The 26,704-nt window shown below is 31.7% G+C and overlaps 1 protein-coding gene across 3 annotated transcripts; it reads left to right on the top strand.

Moving 5' to 3' along the window:
• The first annotated feature begins 1,929 nt into the window (after positions 1-1,929).
• Positions 1,930-26,704, top strand: LOC136973813 (carnitine O-palmitoyltransferase 1, liver isoform-like). Of its 3 annotated transcripts, none has more exons than XM_067268588.1 (22): positions 1,930-2,240; positions 17,601-17,743; positions 17,867-18,003; positions 18,076-18,253; positions 18,321-18,425; positions 18,491-18,628; positions 18,694-18,771; positions 18,839-18,943; positions 19,020-19,104; positions 19,494-19,608; positions 19,676-19,756; positions 19,822-19,897; positions 19,962-20,003; positions 20,079-20,186; positions 20,257-20,282; positions 20,398-20,463; positions 20,532-20,616; positions 20,678-20,842; positions 20,913-21,047; positions 21,107-21,295; positions 25,918-26,088; positions 26,158-26,704. In XM_067268588.1, exons 2-22 carry the CDS (start codon positions 17,603-17,605, stop codon positions 26,230-26,232), a joined length of 2,301 nt encoding a protein of 766 aa, XP_067124689.1. In that variant the 5' UTR covers positions 1,930-2,240; positions 17,601-17,602; the 3' UTR covers positions 26,233-26,704. The 3 variants fall into 3 exon arrangements, with proteins under 3 accessions (XP_067124689.1, XP_067124690.1, XP_067124688.1); XM_067268589.1 differs by lacking the exon at positions 1,930-2,240 and adding an exon at positions 12,425-12,445; XM_067268587.1 differs by lacking the exon at positions 1,930-2,240 and adding an exon at positions 15,506-15,560.

The raw sequence follows: 26,704 nt of genomic DNA, 5'->3' as shown, positions 1-26,704 counted from the left end.
TGTATTAAACAATGCGATCTGTTTTCTTGAATTAATGTGTAATTTATAAGCTTTTTTTAACCTGTAGCGTATTATTTTAATTTTAAAGCGTATGATACAATTTATGTAAATTGTTTGCATTGTAAGATCGCGTAAGACCATCTTTTTAATACTTTTTCCACCCTGTGGGCCCTGAACCTTTTAACCATATTCATCGCGGGTTCGGTCTGGCCGAACCGCGGTGGGTGTGGAATTATCATAAACCCCAGGAATTCTGGGGTTTATGAAAATTCCCCTGAAAATTCCTGGGGTCAGATCACAAATATTAAAATGCTGATTAAATTTTTAGAAAACATCAAGGAAAGCTACTCTAAATTTAATTTTCCTCAGTTGCCCTTGACGTTCACTAAAAAGAGAAATCTTTCACGAAAGCTAATTAATGAAATAATAAACAAGGTCATTAATTATAAATATTTCATTAGCTACAAGCTAATGAAATATGTATAATTAAAAACTTACTAATGTAAGATTTAAAAGAGTTTTAATATAAATATTTATCTGTATTTGTAGGATATCCGCACGACATGGAAGCGTTGAAATTGAATTTGTTTTTATAAGGAAATGAATTTTTTTATTTAGCTTTCATTATTAAAAACCTTGTTTAAAGTAAAGTAATATTATAAAATGACCGCGTATCGTTTACATAGTTCTGCCGTTTCCTTTAATAAGTTCATTCGCGTTTCGTTGCACTTCGTTCCTCACGCATGACAATAGATGTAGAGGAACAATTACAAAACCAAATCCGTAGATTTTAATGAGAGTCAGCGGTCGAATTTTAAACGCATTTTTCATTTTTAAATGGTAAACTTCACAAGAGAATAGTTAAATGGTAAGCGTATCTTATAGCGTTGTTAACAATAGTTTAAGTGATACGAATGGAAAACATTAGATATTAATTCGTAAACTTACGGTATAGATAAATAATAATCTACAGTTTATCAACGATTTTGTAATAATAATAATTCTAATTGTGCTAATTACGAAGGGTGTTTACTCATCAATTCAACACCTTGTTGATATTTATATTTAAATATACTTTCTATAATAATATTTAGATATAAAATAACAAATCCGTCGAAGTAATGGCGTAAAACATTGAAACGTGTCGAACAGGTATCCACGAGGAAATAACCTTGCAGAAATACGCAATAACAAACAAGGGAATCGAAAGTGTGCGGTTAAGCATCCAAATTTGAGATAATCCTTAATTGTATCAATTGTCTAACAATTTTTCCTATATAATCACGAAACGAAAGTTAAATAATGAAACTAAAATGAAAGAAATTTATTAAAAATTAAAAAATTCATGGTTATACTGTAAATTTATATGTGTCTGTAGAAAATCTATACAATAGTAAGCGTGCATTGTATGTTACAATAGCCTTTAGAATAACGAGTCAACCTGAAAATCAGCTAGTGACATCATCAAGGTAGAAGACAACACTTGGTGCTCCAGTCAGTATCTAGTACTTTTACAGCTGCAGGTGAGTAATGTCATTTTTAAAATTACAGTTTATTTCTATAACGGTAAATTTTATATTTTAAAATGTTTATTAATCATTTTTGCATAACGCAAATAACACCGGATTTAAAATTAGGTCACGCAGATGATGGTGATGTTCACTTTTTTTTTTTTTTTTTTTTTTTTTAAGGGATGACCTAGCTTATTGTTTGCTTTTCTATTGTTTGTATTATACCTGTATGGATTTTGATATTTACTTAATTCCGTCTGCATCAGTGTTATTTAAATTACAGTAAAATTTCAATAACGTTAAGAAGATACGATCGGTTTTTAATATTCAAGCTTCAGTGATAAAGGTATTTGTAAAAAAGAGAAAAAGTACGGATATTTATTGTGTAGAGGCTAATAAAGGGAAAGAGGGCAAAGATCTTAGGTTATTTACCGAAATTTTTGTTTGAATTTGATCAGCAAACATGGATATCGGAGAAATGAGTAGTTTCATTGTTAAACATTCTTCACATTTTCCTTTAAAAACGTCTTCGGTTCAGGTTATTAAGCACGAGTAAATCGTTATAATCAATTTACTGACGTGTATTTCGCACTCTATTTACCTTACCATTTAACTAACACGTGAGCATTTACGACGATTTCGTATCCTGTCGTTGTCGTAAACAAATTCTATCTCTCATATCGCATTTCGAAAGAGGACGTTGCGAGTTTTATAAACGATTTTTGCAAGGTGAGTTATTTTATGTTATCTGTAATTTAATTAATACATATTTTTTTCAATTATTAATGTTGAAAGGAGTATTAAATAAAAATTTCCTTGCATATCTTACACGTTTAAATTCTTTTAACAATAAATTATAGAAATTTTTTTATTAAAATCATTAATCTTTTGTTCAAGGAAAATTGTTAAGACGATTGAAATGTATTTATATTTTTACAGTGATTTATTTGCGAAGTATTCTCCTTTTGTCTTTATTTAATACCAGAATATTTCCTCAATTCATAAAATTACACACAAAGAAACAGTTCTCTAAGTTATAAATGAAAGTTAAACTATCAATTTACCTGAAATTAAATAATTTCTGTCTAATTTAATAAAACATTCATTAACTGAATAAACTTTTACTTGACTTACTTAAAATATTATTACCTCACTTTTATTGATGTTATAGGAAGATGTATAAATTTTTAGGTCGTTGTCCCGAATTTGAATACAAATAAGAGAAATTTCACAACTAAAATGTTCTATTTTGTTACTATAATAGCAACAGGAAGAAATAAATGGACAGTTACATATGACTTTTATGTCCTATGATGCTCCTAAACATAAATCCAGGGATATTTGTGCTACTTGTTTTTGTAGCACGGTAGTATTTCCTTAAATAACTTTTAAATTATACTTACAAGAAAATATATATTTGCATTTATCTAAAGCATTTTATATTTTCAAACAAAAATGTCCTTGAATAATAATAAAGTAAGAAAAACTGAAAGAATTTTAAATGATAAAACAAGTTTGTTTCCTCCTGATTTCAATGAAATCAAAAGGAAATTGAATCAAAAATGATATTTCATTTACTGACTTAATATATATATATAAACGTAACTAACTCGAAATTACATTCATGTGTAAATATTTTTATTTATTCATTAAATTATAAAAATTTTATTATCTTAATACTTTGATTCATACATAATTTAAATTGCTTTACATGAGAAAATAATTAAAATAATAATAATTTTAAACGTATAAATTCAGGGCGATGCACGGGATATTTTAAAGGAAGAAGTTTAAAAAAAAAACATTACAGTAGAGCATCGATTATCCGACCCCCGATTAACCGACGTATCGGTTAACCGACCGCGTTCTAGTCGGCAAATTCAAATGTCCGCTAGTGATGTGGCGCTACAATATTTGGTTACGTCTTGGCTACTTTAATATTATTTTTGTTAAATTTTTGCATGTTTTAGCTGGCAGCACTGGCTCGACCATGAAAGGGAGGCTAGTATTTAAACCAGGTCTAATACACTATACTAATAATGTATTTTTTCATACTTTTCGGTTATCCGACTTTTCAGTTATCCGACCAACCCCAGTTCCCAATGAAGTCGGATAATCGATGCTCTACTGTATTTCTATAGTTATTTTATTAATTTTTGCAATGTAGGTATAAGGTGCTCCACAAAAGTATAAAACCGATCAAAAAATTGATCTTTTGAGGTCAGAAATATATTTTTTACGCGTAATTCAGCACCTAATTTATATGAACGTAATTTTAGGAAACTTGAGCTTCTAATTCCTGGACTGTGGAATAGCAACGAAGTCAATTTACATACTGCCACATAAGTATAGAACCGTCATCATTCTCGCAAGTTTGAAGTGTGAAAGTTTATTTATTTATTTATTTTCATCATGCCTCGTGGTACCCATTTAACAGACTTTAAGAAAGGACGAACTGTAGCTTTGAGAAACACTGGTTTAAGTCAATAAATCCTGTAAATTATGGACCGAAGCGTAGAAGTGGACGTCCTTCAAAGCTTACCCCGCGAGACCGCAGACGAATTGCTAATGCAGCCTCTAATCCACCGCTTTGGGACGATTTGGGTATTCAAGTACAGTACATCACGAAACCGTTCGAAGGTTTTTACACAACAATAACAACAACAACATTTTTCGGTCTCGAATGTGAAGTGAGCTCTCAAGCCTGAGCACAAAGCTGCCCGACACGATTTTGCTAGGAAAAATACGGCAACTCAATGGAATAAGATAAGTTTTCTGTTTCGTTTAGACCTATCGTGCTTGCACAAGAAATAGCAACCCTTTTTGTCGTATCTTTTCAAACGGAAAATAATTTAATTTGGATGGTCAGATGATTTAGTGTTCTACTGGCGTGATTTACGAAAAGAGTCCAAGTACTTTTAGCGAAGGAACTTCGGTGGTCGGAGTGTTATGATTTAGGGTGCTTTTACTGTTGAAAAAATTGAATTTAGTATTCGTTACAGGTCGCATGAATAGTGCCGACTATCAACAAGTTCTGGAGAACAAATTGCTGCCATATAAACGTAGTTGAACACATAAAACAAGCAATACGTAGTACGAACAGTAGTTGAACACATAAAACAAGCAATTATCACTACTTGAAACTCCCTGAGGCATCGATCATAAAAATCTTGTTGATAATGCGCCAAATCGGATTTTCGATGTTATTAGTAAAGGAGATGCACAAATAAATTACTAAATTAAGCTATTTTGTAGTATTTAATGCTTTTTGCATTCATTTGCTAGTCGATTCTATACTTTTGTGATACTTAAAATCAGTTTTCTTTTACAATTTCTGCTGTTTGCTGCGATATAGGAAACTACGAGTTTCGACAAATTATGTTTTCATAAATCCCGAACAATATAAGAAAGGTAGCTACATAATATAAGTAATTCCTAACCTTCGTATAGTAAATTTGCAGCGGTTTTATACTTTTGTGGAGCACCTTATAGAGTAACACCGAACGGGTACAAAATAATTTTTTAATTCTCCCCAAATGGAGGGATTAAACCCCAAACCCTCGTGTGGTTCGCCTCGTATAGACTTTCATTATTTTATAATCAAATAATATATTCGAAATTACACCAGCGGAAAAAACTTTGAATTCTTTTGAAAATACAGTATATCTGTTCCCTCCCCTTTTTAATGTGAATGAATATGATAGGAACAATTATATTTTGTTCAAACTAATGTCTAGTTCAATATATATATATATCAAAATTACACATATAAATATACATACATATATACATATAAATATATTAAATACATATACATATATATATATATATATATATATACATATAAATATATTAATATACATTAAATATTAGATTAACTCAATATGTAGTGGCCTAATCATATGCATATTGTAAAGAATGGAAAACTGGATGCATTTACAATAATGTCCACATCTTTGTTAATTGGCGTATTGTCATGTTAAGATTATTTATGTATTAATATTTTGCCTTTCCTTCAATTGAGGAAAAATTTTTTATCATTAATATTTCAAGGATATCTTCATGAATGCACTCTTATTGTTAATTCACTACTTAAGTCTGGTTAAACATATCCAATCTTATTACTACATTTTATTTATTTTTCCTGACAGAAAAGATATTCAGAAATAGTCATTTCCCCCTCTAAAACTCGTTTGAATTAGAAAAAAAAAAAAAGAGAAGACTTGTTCAGTGGTTTGTCAAATTTTAGGCAAGTTTGGAAGTAATATAATAAAACCAATATAATGCAAATAGTCGCAGCCTGGAAACATTGGCAAATAATAATAATATATGATTTATTGATACGGCATTGTACTGTACATGGCATCCTTCATTAACAAAGCTGAGTCAACTCAACCGTTTGTCAATTGTAAATTAAAATAATAATAATAATAACTTCTGTGTTTTCAGGCTTTTTAGTCATCCTGTATATTCTACAGTTACAACTTAATAGTTAAGTTTACGATTTAATTTTCTAAGATCTTTTTAAAATTCGAACACTCTTTACATTTTGACACAATATAAAGCCGAAGAGCGATATTTTATTATTTTAAAGTGAATTATTTAATTACAATACATGTTTAATTTGTTAAAATTAAATGTACTTGAATGCTAATATTAATTTCTTGGCATAGGTTTCACTTTACACGAAGTATCGAAGGAAGAAGGGAATCAAAATGGACTGAAACCTAATAATTTATCATTAAGATATTCGGCTATCTTATGCCAAGTTTAAATGTTTCGTGCCTTATATAATTTGCTCCAATTTAATTTTTATTTAATACACAGATAAACTTACTGCCATCGTGGTCAGTGCGGCGTGCTCAGTAAGTTTCTGACTTTCCTTCATGTCAGGTAGTGCATAGACAAAAAGAAGCCATTAACAATAAAAAATTAAGGTGTTATTTTAAAATAAGTCATGTTATATAATTAATGCGTGATTGAAGTAGATAAATTACAAAAATAAGGGAAAATTCATAAGGTAAAGGAAAATTCATATATGGAAAATAAGCAGGTTGTAAGTGATATCATGACAAAATATCAGAAATTAATTATTGACACGAATAATTTGCAAATCAGAACAGTTTACTATACAAGGACAACGAGAGGGGAGGAGCTGGGAGTATTTTTCCAAGCCCAGAATAAACTTTAAGATCCTTAGTGATTCTTACCCCATAAAATTAATGTTATTTTACTAATACAAAATAAAATCTTTAAAATTTTACTTCTTTTTATTAACAAAGAAACATTTTATGTGTTTCATTTGTAAAATAATAATAATAATGGTTAAAGGAACCTGCTCTCCCCAGGTCCCATACAAGCTGTGGACGGCCCTGACTAAGGAACGGGTTTTCCTTCTAAATACTTTTAATTATACAGGGTGGGCCAGCGAAAACGAAACGGCAGAGTGTTCGTGTTCGTCCAAGCAAAGCGCTCGGACAGGTCGATTTTACTCTCGAGGGGACATCTTATGCAATAAAGTTTTTGCGATTCTGAATATTAACTAAACAAACAATTTTTTCGAAATAAATGTCTGTTTAGTTAATACAAAATAAATGAGTTTTTAAAATTTTTTGTTGTCTGTTGCATTCAGAATCGCAAAAACTTTATTGCAAAAGATGTCCCCTCGAGAATAAAATCGACCTGTCCGAGCGATTTGCTTGGACGTACACGAACACTCTGCCGTTTCGTTTTCGCTGGCCCAACCTGTATATGCAATATTCTTATCAGTAATATTTTAAAATCGAAAGTTATATAATACACTCTTTTTGACAGCCGAACTGCCGAAACAGTTAAGGCGTCAGCCCTGGGGATCCAGGATCAAATCCGGGCGGTCCCAAGAATTTTTCGGGAAATGGTTTGTCCCGGATAGTCGGCTGTCTCATTGATGACCTGGCCCTAGACGAATCTACAAAGAAAGTATGAGTTTTTTCTATTTTCACTTTTTTCTGCTCTTCTGGATACGATTAAAGGCACTCTCAGTGCCTTTAATCATACCCAGAAGAGCAGAAAAAAGTGAAAATAGAAAAAACTCACACTTTCTTTCCTATAAGCTTTGTCTATTTTCGAATTATTTAAATTATTATTAAAAATGCAAACATCATTCAATTTTTTTAATATTAATTAAAGAGTGTCACATTAGGAGTGCCGGATGTAAACTGCGTAGCATTGCACGGTATGGATCTGGAAGACATGTGGTTCCAACGTAACGGCGTCACGTATCACACTGTCGCGAAACAATCGCCTTGCAGACAGACAGATTTCTATGCCGTGTTGTAAGTTATTTGTGAAGAAAGTGCTGCCACCAGAGCCGTGAGTCGTAAAAATGAAAGCATTAAAATTTACACTGAAATAATTAGTATTAGTACAGTACATACACATTATCTTTCGCCCCTGTACCCTCGGGCACCGACACGTGTTTGAATGTATATACAAGGACGTACGTATGTTTATTGCTGTGTGTGTGAGATTGAGAGATAAAGATAGTGTGTATCTGTGTGATCAGAAGAAAAAAACTGGCCACACGAGAAAGCAATCCTTACAATTGTCGCCACGAAGAGGCGATCCTTGCACCTGTTTGGCACGGAAGGGGGCGATCTTTGCACCTATTAGGCACGGAAGAGGTGATCCTTATATTCTCTCGACGTCGATTGCTTTGCTTTGTTCTTGTGTTTCGTTCGTTTCTGGTGTCCATTATCCGTTAAGCGCGCACAATGCTGTGTTTTTCCTCCTGAATTCCATTAGACGCGCTCAATCGCGTCAGGGAGCATGAACGTTGTCACTTTGACTATTCTATCTCGAAAACGAAGTCATATACCTCCAGTTTTATTAAATTTTTGTATTTCTCGTCGGAATTAATGGAAAATGGCAAAGTTTAATCAAAATCTATCGGTGAAATTTTGAGATCGAATGCGTTATTGTAAGCCACATAGAAGAAGCTTCGCCTTAATGAAAAATAAAACGTACGACTGTCTTCGTATTTTTAAAATTGATTTTCATATTCATTTAAACAATTTAATATTATAATATTAATTTTAATTAATTTAATACAATAATACTAATATTACAGTATTAATTCGATTGTTATTATCTATGAAAATCTGTTTTAAAAATATAAAGACAATTTTATCTTTTATTTTTACTTTCACGGCTGTAATATATAACAGATGGAAAATGTGGCAATCGGTCAAAAGACTTTTACACTTTTGGACTCAGAAAACCTTGAAACGTTCAGAAATACATAAGGAAAAAAGGGGAATTTTTCTTGCATGTATGAATGTTAGTGTGTGGGGGCACGATTTTGTTCACATACTTTGAAGCTTAATAAATCTTGAACTTTTTGTCGAAAATTTCTGAAGTTTTGCAGGAATATTTGTGTTTTAGGGCTATTGATGCCATTAAATTTTGATGGTTAAAGGTTAAGAGAGTGAAGAAATAGAAGAGGGCCATATGTCATATCTCTAATAGTGTCGGACTTAATAAAAAATTTTACTCGTTACATTTACAATTTTTTTTTTTTTTATAAAACTCATCTCTGCCCTCAAAATTAAGATTTTTGCCATTTTGTAATAATTAACAATATAAAAAATTTTTAAATAAAACACGCAATTTTAAATTTTTTGCCCGGAAAGTTACCCAATTTGTTGCCGGAGTTTTTATTTATTTATTATTATTATTAATAACTCGCCGCTAATACGTAGACCTATATGATACTTAAGGAATTTAAAGGAAAGGATACAAGCATACGTATTTTTATTTTGACAATGTGTTCGACGTGTCAAAGGTCAACTTGTTATTTTCAAATGGAAAACTATATTTTTTGTAACGGCATTTGATTTTACACGAAACAACAAATAACTTTTGTTTGAAATATTTTTCTGCTTATCGCTTAGTTTTCATGAAATTTCAATTTTAAAAGAAGATTAATAAAATTTCTCTTTTCAAACTGAAAAGCAATTTTTTATCGCCGAAACATAATAAATCAACTGTAATGAAGAAATTAATTTAACAAGTGTTCAAAAAGATGGCCTTCAACCTCCATTCATTATTCGCATGCTGTCTGACAAGTAATGATCAATGCTACAATAGTCGCCGGATAGTACGTGGTGGTCCATATTGGCCTGCTAGATCACCACTTGAGATTTTCTATGGGGACATCTTAAAGGAAAGTTAAGCCAAGATGAACTGTACCTGCCACCCCAGTAAGGGCAGGAACGAATACGAAATGCTCGAGAAAACATTCTTCAAAAAACACTTAACTTGTTACCAATCTTTTCTTCAACGTATAAAAATGTATTGAGTTACATGACTCATCCTTGTAAACTTGTTAAAATGATCCATTTTATAGTAAAAAAAAATTGTACTAGCAATATATTTCCTCTAATTCTTTAATAAATTAGAAAGAGTATTAAAAAATTATATGCGGCATCAGGACAATCAATTTATATTTTCCTTTGGTTGGTTTAAACTGGTTTTGCTGTTAGCTATAGGCCTAATTCATATTTAAGCTACAAAATTCTTTATAACTTTACGCTAGAAATTATAAATAACTTAATCGTTGGTAGAAACCTACTTTTAGTTAACTGAAACGTTAAAAACATCATTGATATCATACAATTTCTATTTTAACTATTCTACGTAATACATAATTATAATAAAGATGTGCTAATTCGTTAATGTACAAAATCATGTTGTATATAAACAGGATCTAATGCAGAAAATTTTTCCATTTTAATCATAATTTAGTGATCTTTTTCATATTAAATTCAATATTATTGGGAAATTTTATTGTATTTCAAATGATGAAAAAATCCTCCAAAAATTAAATAAAAATTTATTAATGTAATTACTTGTCTACAAGCTCTGCTCCCCTATAAAATTTTCTGCGAACGCCCTTGTACATAATTATATTTTATTCTTATCTTAACAGCTTAGATATTTCGCAATGATAAGAAGAAACATTTTTTGTTAATTCTACGTAAGAGGTAAAACACCTTATAATTCGAATATTATTGGGAAATTTTATTGTATTTCAAATAATTCTGTCGTTATAAGTTAATTCTATTGTTTTGAAGAGCAACAAAAATATGAAGTCGCCATCTAAAGTTTGTTAGGCTGTAACATTCAAATGCATTATATTAATATTGATATAAGAGGAAAACTAATCAAAAATAAAACTTGAATAACTAGATAGAAAATTGTGTAATATTTATGAAACAATTTAATATGAAAAAATAAGGAAAAAATTTACATATCAATTTTAAGAGAAAAAACAATAGAAAATAATGGATTTTAAGTCTAAAATTATGTGTATTAAATAATTATTATGAATAATTGTTTTTATTTTTTAAATAAATATGTAATTTGTAAATTATATTCTATAGTAATTTTTAGTTTAAAAATTTATTAAGTTTGTTTAAGAATTTTTTTTAATACTTGATTGTTTACTGTTCTCTGACCTTCGGAATTAGCATAAAGTTGCTGTAGAGAACAAATCACACAGGAACACTCCTTTCTGATAGAAAAAAAACAAGTTTATTTTCTGTAATTTATAAAGGATATGCATTTGGGCTTTATGCCTCTCGTCAGTCCTTATTCTAAAAATTTTTGGAGGTATGTTTGGAGGATAGTAAAAATAATTGCAATTCACAAAAGAGAAAATAGTTTTTGCAGTTTTCAAGGTAATCTGCTATTAAAGCAACTTGAACATAAACTATTTTTTTGAAATGTTAGAAAGGTCATTTGAACTTATTTACATACAGTATGATTTCGACTGATATTTTAACATTTTTCTTCAGTTATAAACGGTGGTGCGTTATAGCTTCGTGAGTCCCAGGCAAATTTGAATTAGGGGGCTCCTTGTACAATGTTGACTTCAAGCATTTTTCTTCAAGGGAATTTTTTAGAAGAAATATTTTCTTATAAAAGATTAGTTTGAGGCTCCCTGTTGGCTGGAGTCCAGGCAATTGCCCTTTTTGCCCATAGGATAACGCGCCACTGGTTATAAATTAATAGGATATAGGTAAGGAGACACCAGATTATTAACCTTCTAATGGTCCCTGAAGTAAAAATTAAATAAAAAACAAGCTGTCATTGAGGCAAACTAATTGAAGCACTAATATAGATTACATCTAGAAGGCATGCAGCTAAGTAAGCTAACCAATGAGATAATTTGCTTATATGAAACGGACTATGTCATTGGTTTTCTCATACAGTTGCTTGCCACCATAAAAAAGCTTATATACAAGTTTACATGTTATTCGCTGAGAAAGTTAGTATTATAAAATTCGTACTTAATTTTTCTTAGTTTAAGCGCCTAAAATTATTATTATTAAATTATTATTTGGGTGTACTATAGATTTCTCCCTATGGAATTTCAGGACTTTGATTATATATTTGAACTCGGGGGACCGAGACGAGTTCAACGGTACCCTACTTTTGGACCGGAGACGAAAAATAAAAAAGTTATCATACTTTTTCACTTACCATACGTTTTTAATGCACTCATGAAGACGGCACCATAGTTGCTAGTACTGCCATCTTGCGGTAAAGTCTGCAAACCATGACGTCGGACTACGGTCATCTCCAGTAGGGTTAAACACGCGATACGAGAGCGGAGAGAGCGACGCGACTTCCGATCATCGCGCGATCGCCATTTCGGTGTTATTGGCAGCGAACATGGCGGCCCGACTGACCTCTCGTATGGGCGCCACCACATGCCGCCATGTGCTAAACTAGTGATCGATTCACGGTAGTTCTTGAACGAAATAAAAAAAGGGGGAAACGTCTACTAAAGGCAATTTTAACGGCAAGCGACGGGACTCCCGATCGCGATAGCGAGGCCGACTTAGCGGAGAGCGACGCGACTCCCTATCATCGCGCGATCGCCGAAAAAAGTATGATAACTTTTTTATTTTTCGTCTCCGGTCCAAAAGTAGGGTATCGTTGAACTCGTCTCGGTCCCCTGAGTTCAAATATATAATCAAAGTCCTGAAATTCCATAGGGAGTAATCTATAGTACACCCTATTATTTATTTATTTGAAAAAAACACAGCTAATTTTATAATAATAACGCATAACTAAAAATTATGAATTGATTTATATTTAGAAGAAAATACATTAAGTAGTTAATTATAATTTGCGAAAGATAAAACTATAAAAATTAATTTTCTTAATAATTTAATAAGAAATTTAAATGTATATTTTTAATGGCGTTATTACTCATTGTATTTTTAATGGCGTTATTACTCATTATATTTTTATGGCCTTATTACTAATTATAATTTATAAACTTCATAAATTATAATTAACATTTATTGTTTTTCCAACAGTTAAACTGTAGTTCGCTTCTAAAAATAGATATATTTTCGAAAATTTATTATTAATTTTCTAATAATAAACTTTTAATAATGAAATAATCTAACTTAATTTGACCAGGGTCGAGTTTACAGATAAGCTAAACCAATACAAAATCAGTTGAGAAAAAAATAGAGTTAGATGCCTCGTGCTATGAGGCCAAGATTTAAGGTCTCTCGCCTTTAAACTTATCGTTATTTGGTGGAGAAAAAAGGCCTATTATATGTTATAGCTTACGGCCTCTACAAAGTTCAAATAGAATATAAATTAAAGTAATGAATAAGTATCTAAGGAGCGAGAGAGCTGTACTCTCGATAAGATTAATTTTGCAAGAAGTGCATTTTAATGGGTTTGGCCAGGCTCACAATGGTGTGAAGACAGTGCCCGAAAAGTTCCTGGAGTTTTTTCGATTCGTCATTTCTGGTCCTCTTGAGCGATATAACCGCTCGGCCTGCTAAACTTAGTTCCTAGCTACATCAATGTTACAAGTAATAAAATTATTCAAGAAAGAATATTCAAAGATTCATTCGATCGGAAAATTTATTTAATACACAATATCGAACCATAAAGTTAATAAAATTACTTCTCTGTTTAATTTTACTGGATTTCAATTTAGCAATATAATACAGTATATCCAAAGATGATGCCAAATGTACGATTGATAGATAATTTCAGTTTCTTAGAGGTATTTAGAAATTATAGAATATATTTTAAATAATTTCATTTTAATTCTGGTCGGGTCTGTCCTTCGCTACGCTGTCGCATTAATTGTACTGTACGCCTGAACGAGCTTCGAAAATAAACACTAAAAGAGCATGGTAAAAGGACCTCTTAGTGCTCACAATGCGAAAAGAACAAAAAAAATGAGAGATCAATAAATCAATGTTGACTCACCTTAATAGTTTTAAACAATAAAACTATTAAGCAATTCAAAATGGTGATAAATTGTCATCTATTCAAAGATATCGAACATTTATCAAAATAAGTGGCTCAATGCAAAAAGCAATAAAGATTGAAAATTTTGTAGGAAAGATTTATGAATATATTTCTTTGATTTATTTTTTATATTAATAGGAAATAATGTAGAAATATATGGATTTTGAAATTTACTCGATTTTTTTTGAGTTAAGGAATAAAATTAATAAATAAGTCATTTGGCGCTCGTTTAAGAAAAGGTTTGCATTTATATTTCAGTCATTATTCAAATAATATATTAAAAAGTACTGTAAAAATGGTATAAAGCGAAATTGTTCTTATGAAAAGTCGCTTCTATAAAAAATATCCTATTGGATTTGTTATGATTAGGGATTGCAATCCGGCAGTGTTTTCAATCCAGTTGGATTTTTGCTGGACCAAAATCATTCCAGCTGGATCCAGCGCGGATGTATTTTTGGTGCAATAAAGTGTCATCTATCTATCCAGCAATTTATGGTTTTTTAAAATTCTTAAGAAACTTTTATTATTTAGACTGGTCATTATAAATCAGTAAAATTTCTTACACATTTAGCTAGTAAACTTAACTTTGGTTCGGTTTAACACTTGAGATAATTAACTTTAAATGTTTAGTTAGATTATAATTATAATGTAATTTTTAAGTTAAGTAATAGCAAAGGCAATTCTACTAATTAATTAATATTAATATATTATATTATAATAATGTAAGGACGGATAATCAGTGGCTAAGTGGCTATCAGTTTTACCAGTTTTCTTATATAGGCTCTACATATTAGTCTGTAGTTATTTATAAGTATATATTAAATAAACTACACCTTTATCAATCCAGCAAAATTTAATAAAATAATAACGTTTTCAATCGTTTTTAACAATCTTCCTCGGTTACAAAAAATAGAACATTAAATATAGAACATAAAATGTGTTCGGAATAAATATAAAAATTAACGGAAAACGCCCAAACGGACAAAATATAGATAAATAAACAAAATAAATAGCGAAAAGTAAAAAATATATAAGATATAACTACGAAACTAGCATTGTCCGTTAATAACATTAATTAATATAAAAGGATCTCCACGCGGTAGACAATGAGTCCGCATTTCTATGATTTAAACAACCAGTTGCCATGTGCACCTTGCAGATTTTCAATCTCTCAAGATGTTTGATTTCCCGCAAAATATGTTCGATTTTCCGCGAAAACGAAAAAAACTGCCTATTCGTCATCATTTTTATAATTGCCGCTTGATTCCATTGGACATTAACATCCTTCCGTCTTGCGTATGATGCCAGCGCAGTGTTGTCAAGGTTCTTACTGATTGTATATTTGTGCTCCTTGAGCCTTTGTTTTAAACTGCGCATCGTTGCACTCACTTAAACAAGCTTGGAATTGAAACGTTGGTCGTGTAAAGGCACCGAATATATACCCGTTGTTGAATTCCGACTTCTTTCTTTTTATCGTTTCTTAAAAGTTTGAAAACAGTGGGATTACGTCGGTATACAATACGAAAAATTATTAGACCTGGCAGTACATCTATGTATCTTGTTTAAAAATGGGATGTAATTAAGCACTATTCTTTTTATATTTATTCTGAACACATTTTATGTTCTATAGTTAATGTTGTATTTTTTTGTAACTGAGGAAGATCGTTAAAAGCGATTGAATGCGTTATTATTTTATTAAATTTTTCTGGATTGATAAAGGTATAGTTTATTTATAAGTAATTTAATTATTAGTGTTAGTAAAGTAGTGAGTAAGTGATTAGTAGCAGTCTACTAGTTAGCAAAGCGGCAACGCCGACAACGTAGACTTTTTCGCAATTATTTAGAAAGTTAATTGAGTATTTGCGGATCCGCAGTGCTGTATCCAGCACCAAGTGCTGGATCCAGCAGGCCGAAGAATGCGCTGGATCCAGCAGGCCGAAGAATGCGCTGGATCCAGCTAGATTGTTGGATGAGAAATCCAGCAATTGCAATCTCTAGTCATGATAATAGCAAGTTAGAGCATTGGTGTTTTATATTCGTCGTATATACATATACGACGAATATAAAACACCAATGCTCTAACGTAACCAATGCGTATAATATACGTATACCAATGTATATACGTATATATTCGTCGTATATGCAGTCGACTCCGCATAAGTCGTCACCCCTCCTGAAAAAATGAATTCACTCCGCATGTGTGGTGCGAACTCTTTTTTTTCAGGGGGGGTCGATTTATTTATTAATATATAATTAATATAATAATATATTAATAAAAATGCTTTAACATTTTATGCATAAAACAATAACAGATAAACAAAAAGAAAATATACAATTTACATCAACGTCACACCAGAATCCAATTTTGCATTTTCTCAAGCTAAGGCATTAAGAATCCTTAGACGTTACTTGCCAACAATTGACAATTGCAAAGATGAAGTTTTAAAGGCGTTCGTGATTGTTGAAAAAGAAAGTTGAGACAGTTAAGTGCTCAAAACAAACACCACTAAACGAATTTTTCAGTTTTTCATCTACGGAGTAATTGTAAATGGAGGACACAATGTATTGTAAGCCTATACTACTGTATAACGCACTACTGTATTTTCCTAATTGTAGTTTTGTGGTTTTTTTTCCAACTTCGCTTTAGTCGTCACATCGGATAACTCGACACATTTCCACTTCCCCTTGGGGTGTCGACTTATGCGGAGTCGACTGTATTTATAAGTTTATAAATAGCTTAACGTTTATCATAAGTAGCATTTGGGTAATAACTATAACCAGTTATTACGCAAATGCATATAATATTATATGCTTATAATGTTATGTTTTGAAAACACATACAAGATTGCTGACTACTTCAATCATTCTCGACTACTGTGGTGCATTCAGATCACCATATTTCATAAATTTCGTTACTAGATCGAGCATGTTCGTTTGATAATCTTGAATTATAAAATATAAATTTAAAAATACAAATATATCACAGCCTTTATCAATTTAATTACCATATTTGATGCAGTTTGTGTTTCTTACTTTAGTATATCCTGAAGTAACACAGAATCCAGAATGTACAGTACATTCCTCCATAATTCATTTTTATGATATAAAATATCCTCGCAAACATTTACTAAACAATTCTTGAACTGTTCTGTCTTTAAGCACTAGAAAATCTAAATGTCTTCTTCAATACAACAGTTTTTTTTAATTCGTTAGTACTTGTTGTCTACGTGGTAAAATAGTTTTCTTATATTTAAAATTGCATTTTGTGCCTACATTTACTAGATTGAAAAATATGAATAAATTCCCTTTGTTTTGTCTCTCTGTCTGAGCACTTTTTCTGCTAATCTGTCCGTATTTTGTTTTCAACTATTATGGTAATCTTAGTTATTCGCAAACGACTACTCCGATTGGCTACAGTTACAATCTTATTTTATAACGAGTTATTTTATAATGGAAAAATAATAATGGGCAAATTCACTAATTTCAAAAAACGATTTTTAGTAGAATGCACAAAAATGCCAACGATCAAGAACTAATAGTCTTAAGATAAGGTCAGAAGCAATCAAAAAGTTTTATACCTTTAGTACAGTTTCAAATTAATTACGCATAAAAATACGCATAAAATACGCACTATCCGATAAAATAATTATTAATTTTTTATAAGTTATACATGTAAATACATCGAAATAATTTTAATAAAAGTTTAATAAGTTTGTAAAAAGTTTTATAATTATTTTAAAAAAAAAGATTGTATTTCAGACATGGCAGAGGCTCATTTAGCTGTTGCCTTCAGCTTCACTATCACTCACGATGGGGTGAATATCAGTTATAATCGCGAAGTTCTTCAGATGATATGGCAAAGTGGATGGAGATCGTGGAAGAAACGCTATGCAAGACTGATAGTGAGTATATCTATATTGAAAAATAAATTTGAATAGATCAATAAACATCTAAACCTAACTAGAATTTAAAATATATATTTCGCTTCACGAGTACTAAAAACTTATTTTTTCTTATTAATGCAGAACAATTTGAAGAGTGGAATATATCCTTCTTCACCTATCAGTTTGATAATTCTAACATTCATCATCACATTCCTACAGTTTCTTTCGTATGATGTCTCCTATGGAATTACTAAAACTATAAATACTTGGCTTCCAGAGTAAGTAAAATAATTAATCAGTGTTAAAAAAATGTTATTAATTTGTAAATAATAATTATAATTTTTATGTAGGGACCGCTTCACCCCATTTTTAGCATTCCTCACCACTTGCGTAGTATTCAGTTTTATTTTGTGGATTAGTATCATAGTAATAATGAGACAGACTCTCAAATTGCTTCTTATCTATAAAGGTTGGATGTATGATTCGAATGTTGGAAATAAAGTATCGTTGAAAACTAAAATTTGGGCAGTAAGTTCTTTGTTTAACTTTATATTTGATATTTAAAACATTACATATAACACATCTTTAATTCCAGATGGCTGTAAAGTTACTACAAGGTAATAATACTCCTCTTCTGTACAGTTTACAGAGTTCTATACCTCGTCAACCTGTACCAAGTCTGGAAGACACAATCAAAAGAGTAAAAATTGTTCTCTATACATTTCGTAATATTTTATTTATCTACAATTTACAATACATCTTTAGTATCTGATGTCCATGCGTCCACTTCTGAAAGACGAAGATTATGAGAATCGAGAGAAGTTGGCTTTGGAGTTTCAGCAAGGCGTAGGCAAGAAGTTACAATGGTTTCTGTGGCTAAAATCCTGGTGGGCTTCCAATTACGTAAGTAACTTCTTCAAAAATTGTTACCTATATTAAATGTTTGTTAATACTTCTTTATTTTTTAGATATCAGACTGGTGGGAGGAATATGTTTATCTTCGAGGAAGAGACCCTTTGCTGATCAATAGCAATTACTACGGAGTGGTAAGTCTTAAAGTGTTATATTTATTAATGCATAAATAGTGGAAAAAATCATGTACTTTCTTGACAGGATCGTTTCTATATCCCCAATTGCACTCAGTCTTCCAGAACAGCAACATTCATCCATAATGCTTTTCTTTTTCGGAGAGCAATCGAAAGACAAACACTAAAGCCGGTAACTGTCACCTATCTATTTGATAATTATCAACATTAATCCTAGGAATTATCCTAATATGTTAATTCTATTTTAGTTAATGGTCAAGAATTTAATACCCCTTTGCTCTTGGCAGTATGAAAGAGTTTTCAATACGACTCGCGTACCAGGAATAGAAACAGGTATTTTCCTTATTACAATTACTATAATTTATAAAGAACATATTAGAGAAACGCTGTTTCTTTATTCAGAATGCAAATATATAAATAAAATTAGATATTATATTTAGAAAAGACGAGGAAGAGATGTTTAAGTGAATCGACAATTTAACATTTTGTATGAACTGTGTAGTGCCCATTTTCCTTCTGATGCTGCAAGAATGCTTCAAGTTCCATTTAAAATAAACATTAGTGCATTTAGTTTCTTTCCACTTGCATCTTTATTCGTTCATAACAGTTAAACTGTAACATAAATTTAAAATATTTGCTTTTATAAATTTTTAATAGCCGCAACACTTATATTTTAGCCATTTAAATTAAATAATTTATAAATCAATTTAACTTGATTATAGATAAGATCGTGCATTATTCAGACAGTCAACATATAGTAGTTAGAAGTAATGGAAACTTCTACAAAGTACTCGTTTATAATAAAAATCGTCTTCTTAGTAGTCGTGAAATACAATGGTAAATATGATTAAATTGATACCATTTAAAATTACACAAATTTTATTAACATATATTTTCATTCAAGGCAGTTGGAATGGATCTTACAAGATGACTATAAATCAAATTATGGAGAGGAGCACGTAGGTGCTCTTACTACTACTGACAGGTAAGTTGACTAATACAGTATTATAAAAGCTTTATGACTATCTTTAAGTATGCTTCTATTCTTAGAGTAACTTGGGCCAGAGCTAGGAAAGAGTACTTCTCGAGAGGAATGAATAAAATATCATTGGATATCATCGAAAAGGTAAACGATTTATGAGATTATTACCTCTTTTCCTTTTCCATTTTGAGAAATTTATGCATTTCAGGCAGCATTCTTTGTCATCTTGGATGAAGAATCGTACGATATAGTAAGTAATTTCTATACTAATTTCGGTTATAAAATTATTTTAATCAGTAAAATGTAAAAAAGAAATTCGTTTTAGGACGATCCCAAAAAGGGAGATATGTATGTAAAAAATTTACTTCACGGTAAAGGATATAATTTTTGGATGGACAAATCATTCACTCTAATTGTTGGAAAGAATGGAAGGGTTTGTAAAAATATCTATTTTATATTTGTTAAACGCATGATTATTGGTTACATGTTTGCATTAATTTCAGATGGGACTAAATCTGGAACATTCTTAGTAAGTTTACATTTTAAAATTATTTTTATCTTCTTAAATTCTTTGATTATCCTTCTTAATCGTTAGAAATTATGTTTATTATTCTATAATTTAACGTCAACATTTTTGTAAATAGTGCCGATGGTCCTGTGTTAGCACAAATGTGGGAGTATTGTCTATCATTCGAGTTTCTTTATCAGAAGTGAGTTAAATTTTCATTTAATTTTTCTCATATAAATTCTCAATATTAAAAGTTTGTTAATACTTTAGATATAACGATGAAGGAGGAATTGACGGAGATATAGCGGATCCGCCACCATTACCTACGCGATTAAAATGGGAACTTGAAACAGACGTGAGTGACGTTTGCTATTAAAAAAATTTATGAGTTAACAATTAATATGGGCTTCTTTCAGTGCGTGGATCTGATTAGAACGTGTACTGCATCAGCTCTCAACCTGATCAGTGATGTTGATCAGAGATTGTATATACACAACGATTTCGGTAAGAATTTCATCAAAACGTGTGGAGTTAGCCCAGACGCTTACATCCAAATGGCACTTCAACTGGCATATTTTCGTGTAAGTAACCTCTTAATAAAGAACAAACAGATTTTTGTGAGCGTTTCAAATGTCTTCTCTCTTTCTTTAGGACTCTGGGAAATTCGGTTTAACTTACGAATCATCTATGCTACGGCTTTTTCGCGAGGGAAGAACTGAAACAGTTCGTTCTGTCACTAAGGAATCGTGTGCATGGGCCAGAGCAATGGATGATCCTACTTGCACGGTAAGATTATCAATAATTGAAAGTTCAAAACATCCGTGTGCTGATTTTGAACTTTGCAGGACAATATGAAAATTCAATTATTTAAAAATGCCTGTGAAGTTCATCAAATATCGTATCGTGAGGCCATGTGTGGAAGAGGTGTGGATCGCCATCTTTTCTGTTTATATGTTGTATCAAAATATTTAGAAGTAGATTCGCCCTTTCTTCAAGAGTTTCTACACGATAATTGGCGGCTTTCAACCAGTCAGGTATTATTTTTATTTTCCTTCAATCGATGAAGATCAAAATGGAATCAATTCTCATTCATTTTAATGACCAATACAAATAATGAAAATTTTAAACAAAGAATTTGACCATTAAGAAATATAATTTTAACAGATTAATGTATTATATAAATTAAGTACTAATATCTATTTAAATTATTTTTAATGAAACAATTATAATTTTAATATATATTATATTATTACCGGGTCCCGGGTATTATATAATACAGGATAGGCAAAAAAAAAGTCCGTAAAAACTAAAATTTCATAAAAGACAGGAGGATTATTGGAATTATCAGCACGAGATTGAGGAAAAAATTATTTCCAAATATCACCGATGGGTGGCGTTGACATACCAAAAAGTAATGAATAGATATGCAAACAATGAAAATAACTTTCCCCACTGTAGCTTGTCTGAAACTTCTCACTATTGGCTAGTTTGCCCGCAGTACGAGGGGGCCAGCCAAGAATTTGGTTGTTCTTTGACCTTGGATCTGTCCATCGTTCGCAATTTAACTCCCATATACTCAGTGGTGATATTCAGTGGGTTCGCACAGGTTTGGCCGAACCCGTTGTTAAAATTTTCAGTTTTCCGAACCTTGTTAAACACACGGAACATTTCTGGGTTTGTTTTTTTTTTAAAAAAAACATATTAAAATATGCGTATTATACTCTGTAATACTACTAAACTAGAGCCTTACACCCCGTTCGCACCGAGCATTTCAATCTATATTGTGAGCAAGGTCGGGGACTATGTCTTGGTTTGATCTATCTCACCGTTTCAATGTCGACCGAAACGAGGTTTAATCGCGATCGATTCAAGAGAGTTCTTGAAACTAGATCCAGTCATAAGAGAGATCCCGCAATCTCGCGCGCGAGATAATACAAGATGGCTGTGGAACACGTGTCGGGCTATGGACAGCGAAATAAAAAGGATATTGTATTATTGTAGTGCCATCCATTCGGGGTGAAAAATTTCTCTGCCTAAAAAAAAAAAGATCGACAGCACTAATATACTATTGTTACCTGGTCTTCGCCCAGGGCTCGTTACGTTCCAAATACACCACTGATTATTAGATATATCGCAAGAAAAGGTATTGTATTTATTTCTAGCCAAAACTTCCATTTCGTTTATCGGTGATTGTCAGGGAAAAATTTTCTGCTAGCGAACCCTTTGTTAAATATTTCGAATATCACCACTGCATATACTCGCCACGAGCCTACCTCCCTTCCCGTCAACACATGGAAGCCTTGGAACGTTTTGTGTACCGATCTAACCGCTTCGCCTAATAACTAAGCGGTGTGCCTCGGAGAAAAAGCCAACAGGCTAGTCTCCATATTAACAAAAAAGAAGAAAGATAGAAAGAAAATAACTTTTCATGTGTTTACTAGAGAAACAAGTGTTCTACATGGCCTCTGCCACAGGGTATAACACAATTTTGTCGAGTAATAACGGCCACTACTACATTGTGCAGTATGACCGGATGGATGATTGTTATCTCACTATTCAAAAAGATGAGGCATGTAAATAAATTCTCGGGTACTTAACATTTGATATCAGTCAAATTTGCATACTTCCAGCGTATTGATTAGTGATAGACCACCCGTTGCTGATTTTTGGAACTAATTTTTCCCAGCAGCAAAAAATTTCCCATGCTGATAATACTTACCATGCAAACTGCATTTCATTCCGGTAATTCTCCCATCTTTTATGAATTTTTATTTTTACCGACCTTGTATTTATTATTAGGCTATATATCGAATCCGTTTCCTGGGACGAGAGAATAGCGAGGTTGAGGCCGAAGTTTTAAACGCGAAAACGTGTACGTCGGAAGTTCGGCGCCGCTTTCCTGTAAGCCAGTGTTTCTCAACGGGGGCGATTAGCAACAATTTATATTTTGGGGGCAAAAAAATTTTCTGGGGGCGATATAGTAAAACATTATATTAAGAATAATTAGATATTTTATTCATTATATCGTACAATAATTAAACAAATAGCATTCTTATAATCCTTCTTCCTTCCACTTTTAACCCTTTTCTGTCACGTGGCAGGAATTATAATATTCCGGGGTCCTGATTAGCCGATTGACAAAATTTTTTTCGAAGTGAAGGGGGCGATACTACGTAACGGTTTTATTGAAGGGGGCGATACGACGTAACGGTTTTATTGAAGGGAGCGATACTACGTAACGGTTTTATCGAAGGGGGCGACGATTCGTTAGAAGTTGAGAAACACTGCTGTAAGCCTAGAAGTTTGGAAATGGCCTTTGGAATGTCGAACATGATTCCACTGACTTTCCAAACGCCATTGCCAAACTTCTAGGCTTACAGGAAAGCGGCGCTGAACGCCGACGTAGAAGTTTTCGCGTTTAAAACTTCGGTCTCAACCTCGCTAATACCTTTACTTCCTCGACCTCTGAATCTAAATCAAATAGCTGTCTAAACCAACTATTAGATTTTATATGTTTTAGTGTTTACTTGCCAATTAAATAGATTCCTCTGACATTTAGAGAACGTCATATTCTCGATAACTATTGCATCTATAAGGTTTATTAAAATTGTAATTTGTTTATATTAATTAAACTTTTATTATTTTTTTTAAATTAAATTTGCTACATCCTGAAGGTTTTTCTTTGATTTATTTAACTGTTATACTTCACAAATAAAATAACTCACAAGATAAAGAAAATGAATGATAAATCTGCTGAGAATTATATTCCTTCGTTTACATTTAAAAATTTTACATAGAGTTCTCGAACAAATTTGCATCATAAAAATATATAAATTATGCTACTTTCTTTATAATCCAACTCAAATTTCAGGTACAAAACGCGTTTACCTTGAGTTTTACAAAAAATTTGTAGTATGTTATTTAAAATTAGCCTAAAGCTAATTTTTATTTTTTGCTGCATAATTGTCAAAAATATGCAGAGCATGCAAATGAATATTGTCATTGAGATACCAAATAAATAACAATATCTGAAAAAGACTAATTTTGCTGAATTATAATAAATATTTTTCAAATGGAGATTTTTAAGTTTAAAAAACTCTATGAACTATCTCAAAGTTATAATTGTGTGTGGCGTCATCTGTTACGAGATATCATTTAAAAACTTTTATAATATTAATTTAATAAAAAGGCTTAATTTTGAGCGTAGAAATGAGTTCTACAAATATTGTAAATACCAATAACGTGTAAAAGTTTCATTAAGTCCGACCCTACTCGAGATATCACATATATGTGTATAAAATCACTTTAATCAGTAACGGTTGATTTTCCCCCCAGCAACTCCAGCTGGATGACTTAAGACTTTATTATAACAATTTTAACACACGCATTTCGGGTGTTATGACTTCACAGCCCCTCTTCGGTGCTATTAAAGAACAACGAAATGATTAAAAATCCCGACAGTTATTATTATTTTCATAAAGATTTTTACAATATTACTTACATGTTTTAGAGAGAAAATAATTTAAAACTCCATTACACATTTGAACTTTTCCATAAATACACACAAGTTTTTCTAAATGACATAAAATACAATTTACTACAGAAAAATTCAATAAAACCTTAAATCTTACATAAAACTGGATGTAATTATAAAGTATCTACTGTTTTATAACTTGTAGAAATGATGGTGACTACAAGTCGGTTTTTCGTACGGTTGAAGTACTTTTTTTTAAACTCTTTCCGCCCTGTGGGCACTAAGAGGGCCTCTTTTAGTAGGCCCATTATGGGTTCGGCCAGGCCCACAATGGGGCGACCGGGTGGTGAGGGACGGGGCCCGACATACCCGAACGGACCACCCCGAAAAATTCCTGGGGGATTATTCGATCCGTTCGGATTTGATCCCGGGTCCCCCAGAGCGGTAGGCTGCCACCTTGACCGCTCGGCCATCCGGCCTCACGGTTGAAGTACTGTATGAGTGTGACATGTTACAATACAATTTTTTTAAAAATATAATGATAAAAAAGGTACAATTGTACTTACAACGTTTATATTGTGCCATCTATTTATATAGGTTCATAAACATAACACTCACTAATGTTCACATTAGTATAAAAACCACATGAGGAGATATTACAGTATAGTTCAATACAGACTGAATTTCTAATTATATTGCATGTGTTGGAACGTAATATGGATATTATACAGCATCCATATTACGTAGTATATCACATATATCTCGAGTGACCCCTCTATCTCCCCACCCCCTTGAGTTCCGTACTCCAAAATTTAACAGCATCGATGCCCCATATATACAAATTATTATGCTAAATTTCTTTTCTTAATCTTTACCACATCCTGAGATATGAAACGAAAAGATGCCCATATCTCGAAAATTCTCCATTTTTTACTTTTTTGAGTTCAAGGGTCTCAAAACACCGATCAAATTTGACACGATAGAATGCTTTCCCGTATTGTTAGTCTGTCATCTAAACAGCACGGTCATCCAGCTGTCTTTATTAATATATTTTGACAATATTTTTGAATTCCGAATGATAAACTAAAATTGACCAATTCGAATTTATTAACGAGATATTAATGTAAGTTTGAAAAATGTTATAGTATTAAATGAAAACGTTGCTTAAAAATTACATTGCAGACTCCTCATCATCAAATGGATCTTTATGATATAAATAAGCACCCGGATTTCATAGCAGGTGGAGGAGGATTTGGACCAGTAGTTGACAACGGATATGGAGTTGCTTATATGATTTGCGGCAACGACGTTATTGTTTTTCACATATCTAGTAAATTTTCTTGTAAATGCACGGTAAGTATTTCTGAACATATACGGAACAAGAATTAAATCATATTCATATTTTTAATTCTTTTCTTTTAGGATTCTCTTAGACTACTAAAGACTCTTAGGAATTCAATGCTGGAAATTAAGCAATTATTCGAAAATACATCATAAAATATTCAAGGTGTTAAAATTGTATCATTAATTATAAATATGCACATACAATTCGGTTTTTTATGTATATTTTTAACTCTTTCCACCTTGTGGACTCAGAAGGCCTTTGTTGCAAGTCCATTATTGGTTTGGCCAAGCCCACAATGGGGTGGCCAGTTGGTGAAGGACGGGGCTCGACGTATCCGACGAACCTGGGATTTTTCGACCCTTCCGGATGTGATCCCGGGTTTCCAGAGCGATAAGCTGCCACCTTAACTGTCGTCCCGTACGATTCAATCAAAGAATTGAACTTTTGCAACGAAAAATGCAATTAGTATTATTAATAAGGTTTCAATAATCACATGAAATTTTACCCTTGTTTCAATACTTGTATGAAAATTTTTAATGAATATTTTATTGTTGAACACAAATTTATATTGTTTATTGTAATTACTGTTTTTATTAATTAAATAAATATCACGTTAAATGATTC

Source organism: Centruroides vittatus, unplaced genomic scaffold, assembly GCF_030686945.1.
Source record: "Centruroides vittatus isolate TY-2023 unplaced genomic scaffold, ASM3068694v2 contig_329, whole genome shotgun sequence".
NCBI classification, from domain to species: domain Eukaryota; kingdom Metazoa; phylum Arthropoda; class Arachnida; order Scorpiones; family Buthidae; genus Centruroides; species Centruroides vittatus.
This window is presented reverse-complemented; position numbering and strand designations above follow the sequence as displayed.

Excerpts from the sequence above, each read along its gene's own strand:
- LOC136973813 (XM_067268587.1), top strand. The coding sequence starts at position 15,521 with ATGCGTTATTATTTTATTAAATTTTTCTGGATTGATAAAG. Across the intron at positions 21,048-21,106 it reads TGGATGATCCTACTTGCACG|GACAATATGAAAATTCAATT; the intron begins GTAAGATTATCA and ends TGAACTTTGCAG. Across the intron at positions 21,296-25,917 it reads GGCGGCTTTCAACCAGTCAG|ACTCCTCATCATCAAATGGA; the intron begins GTATTATTTTTA and ends ATTACATTGCAG.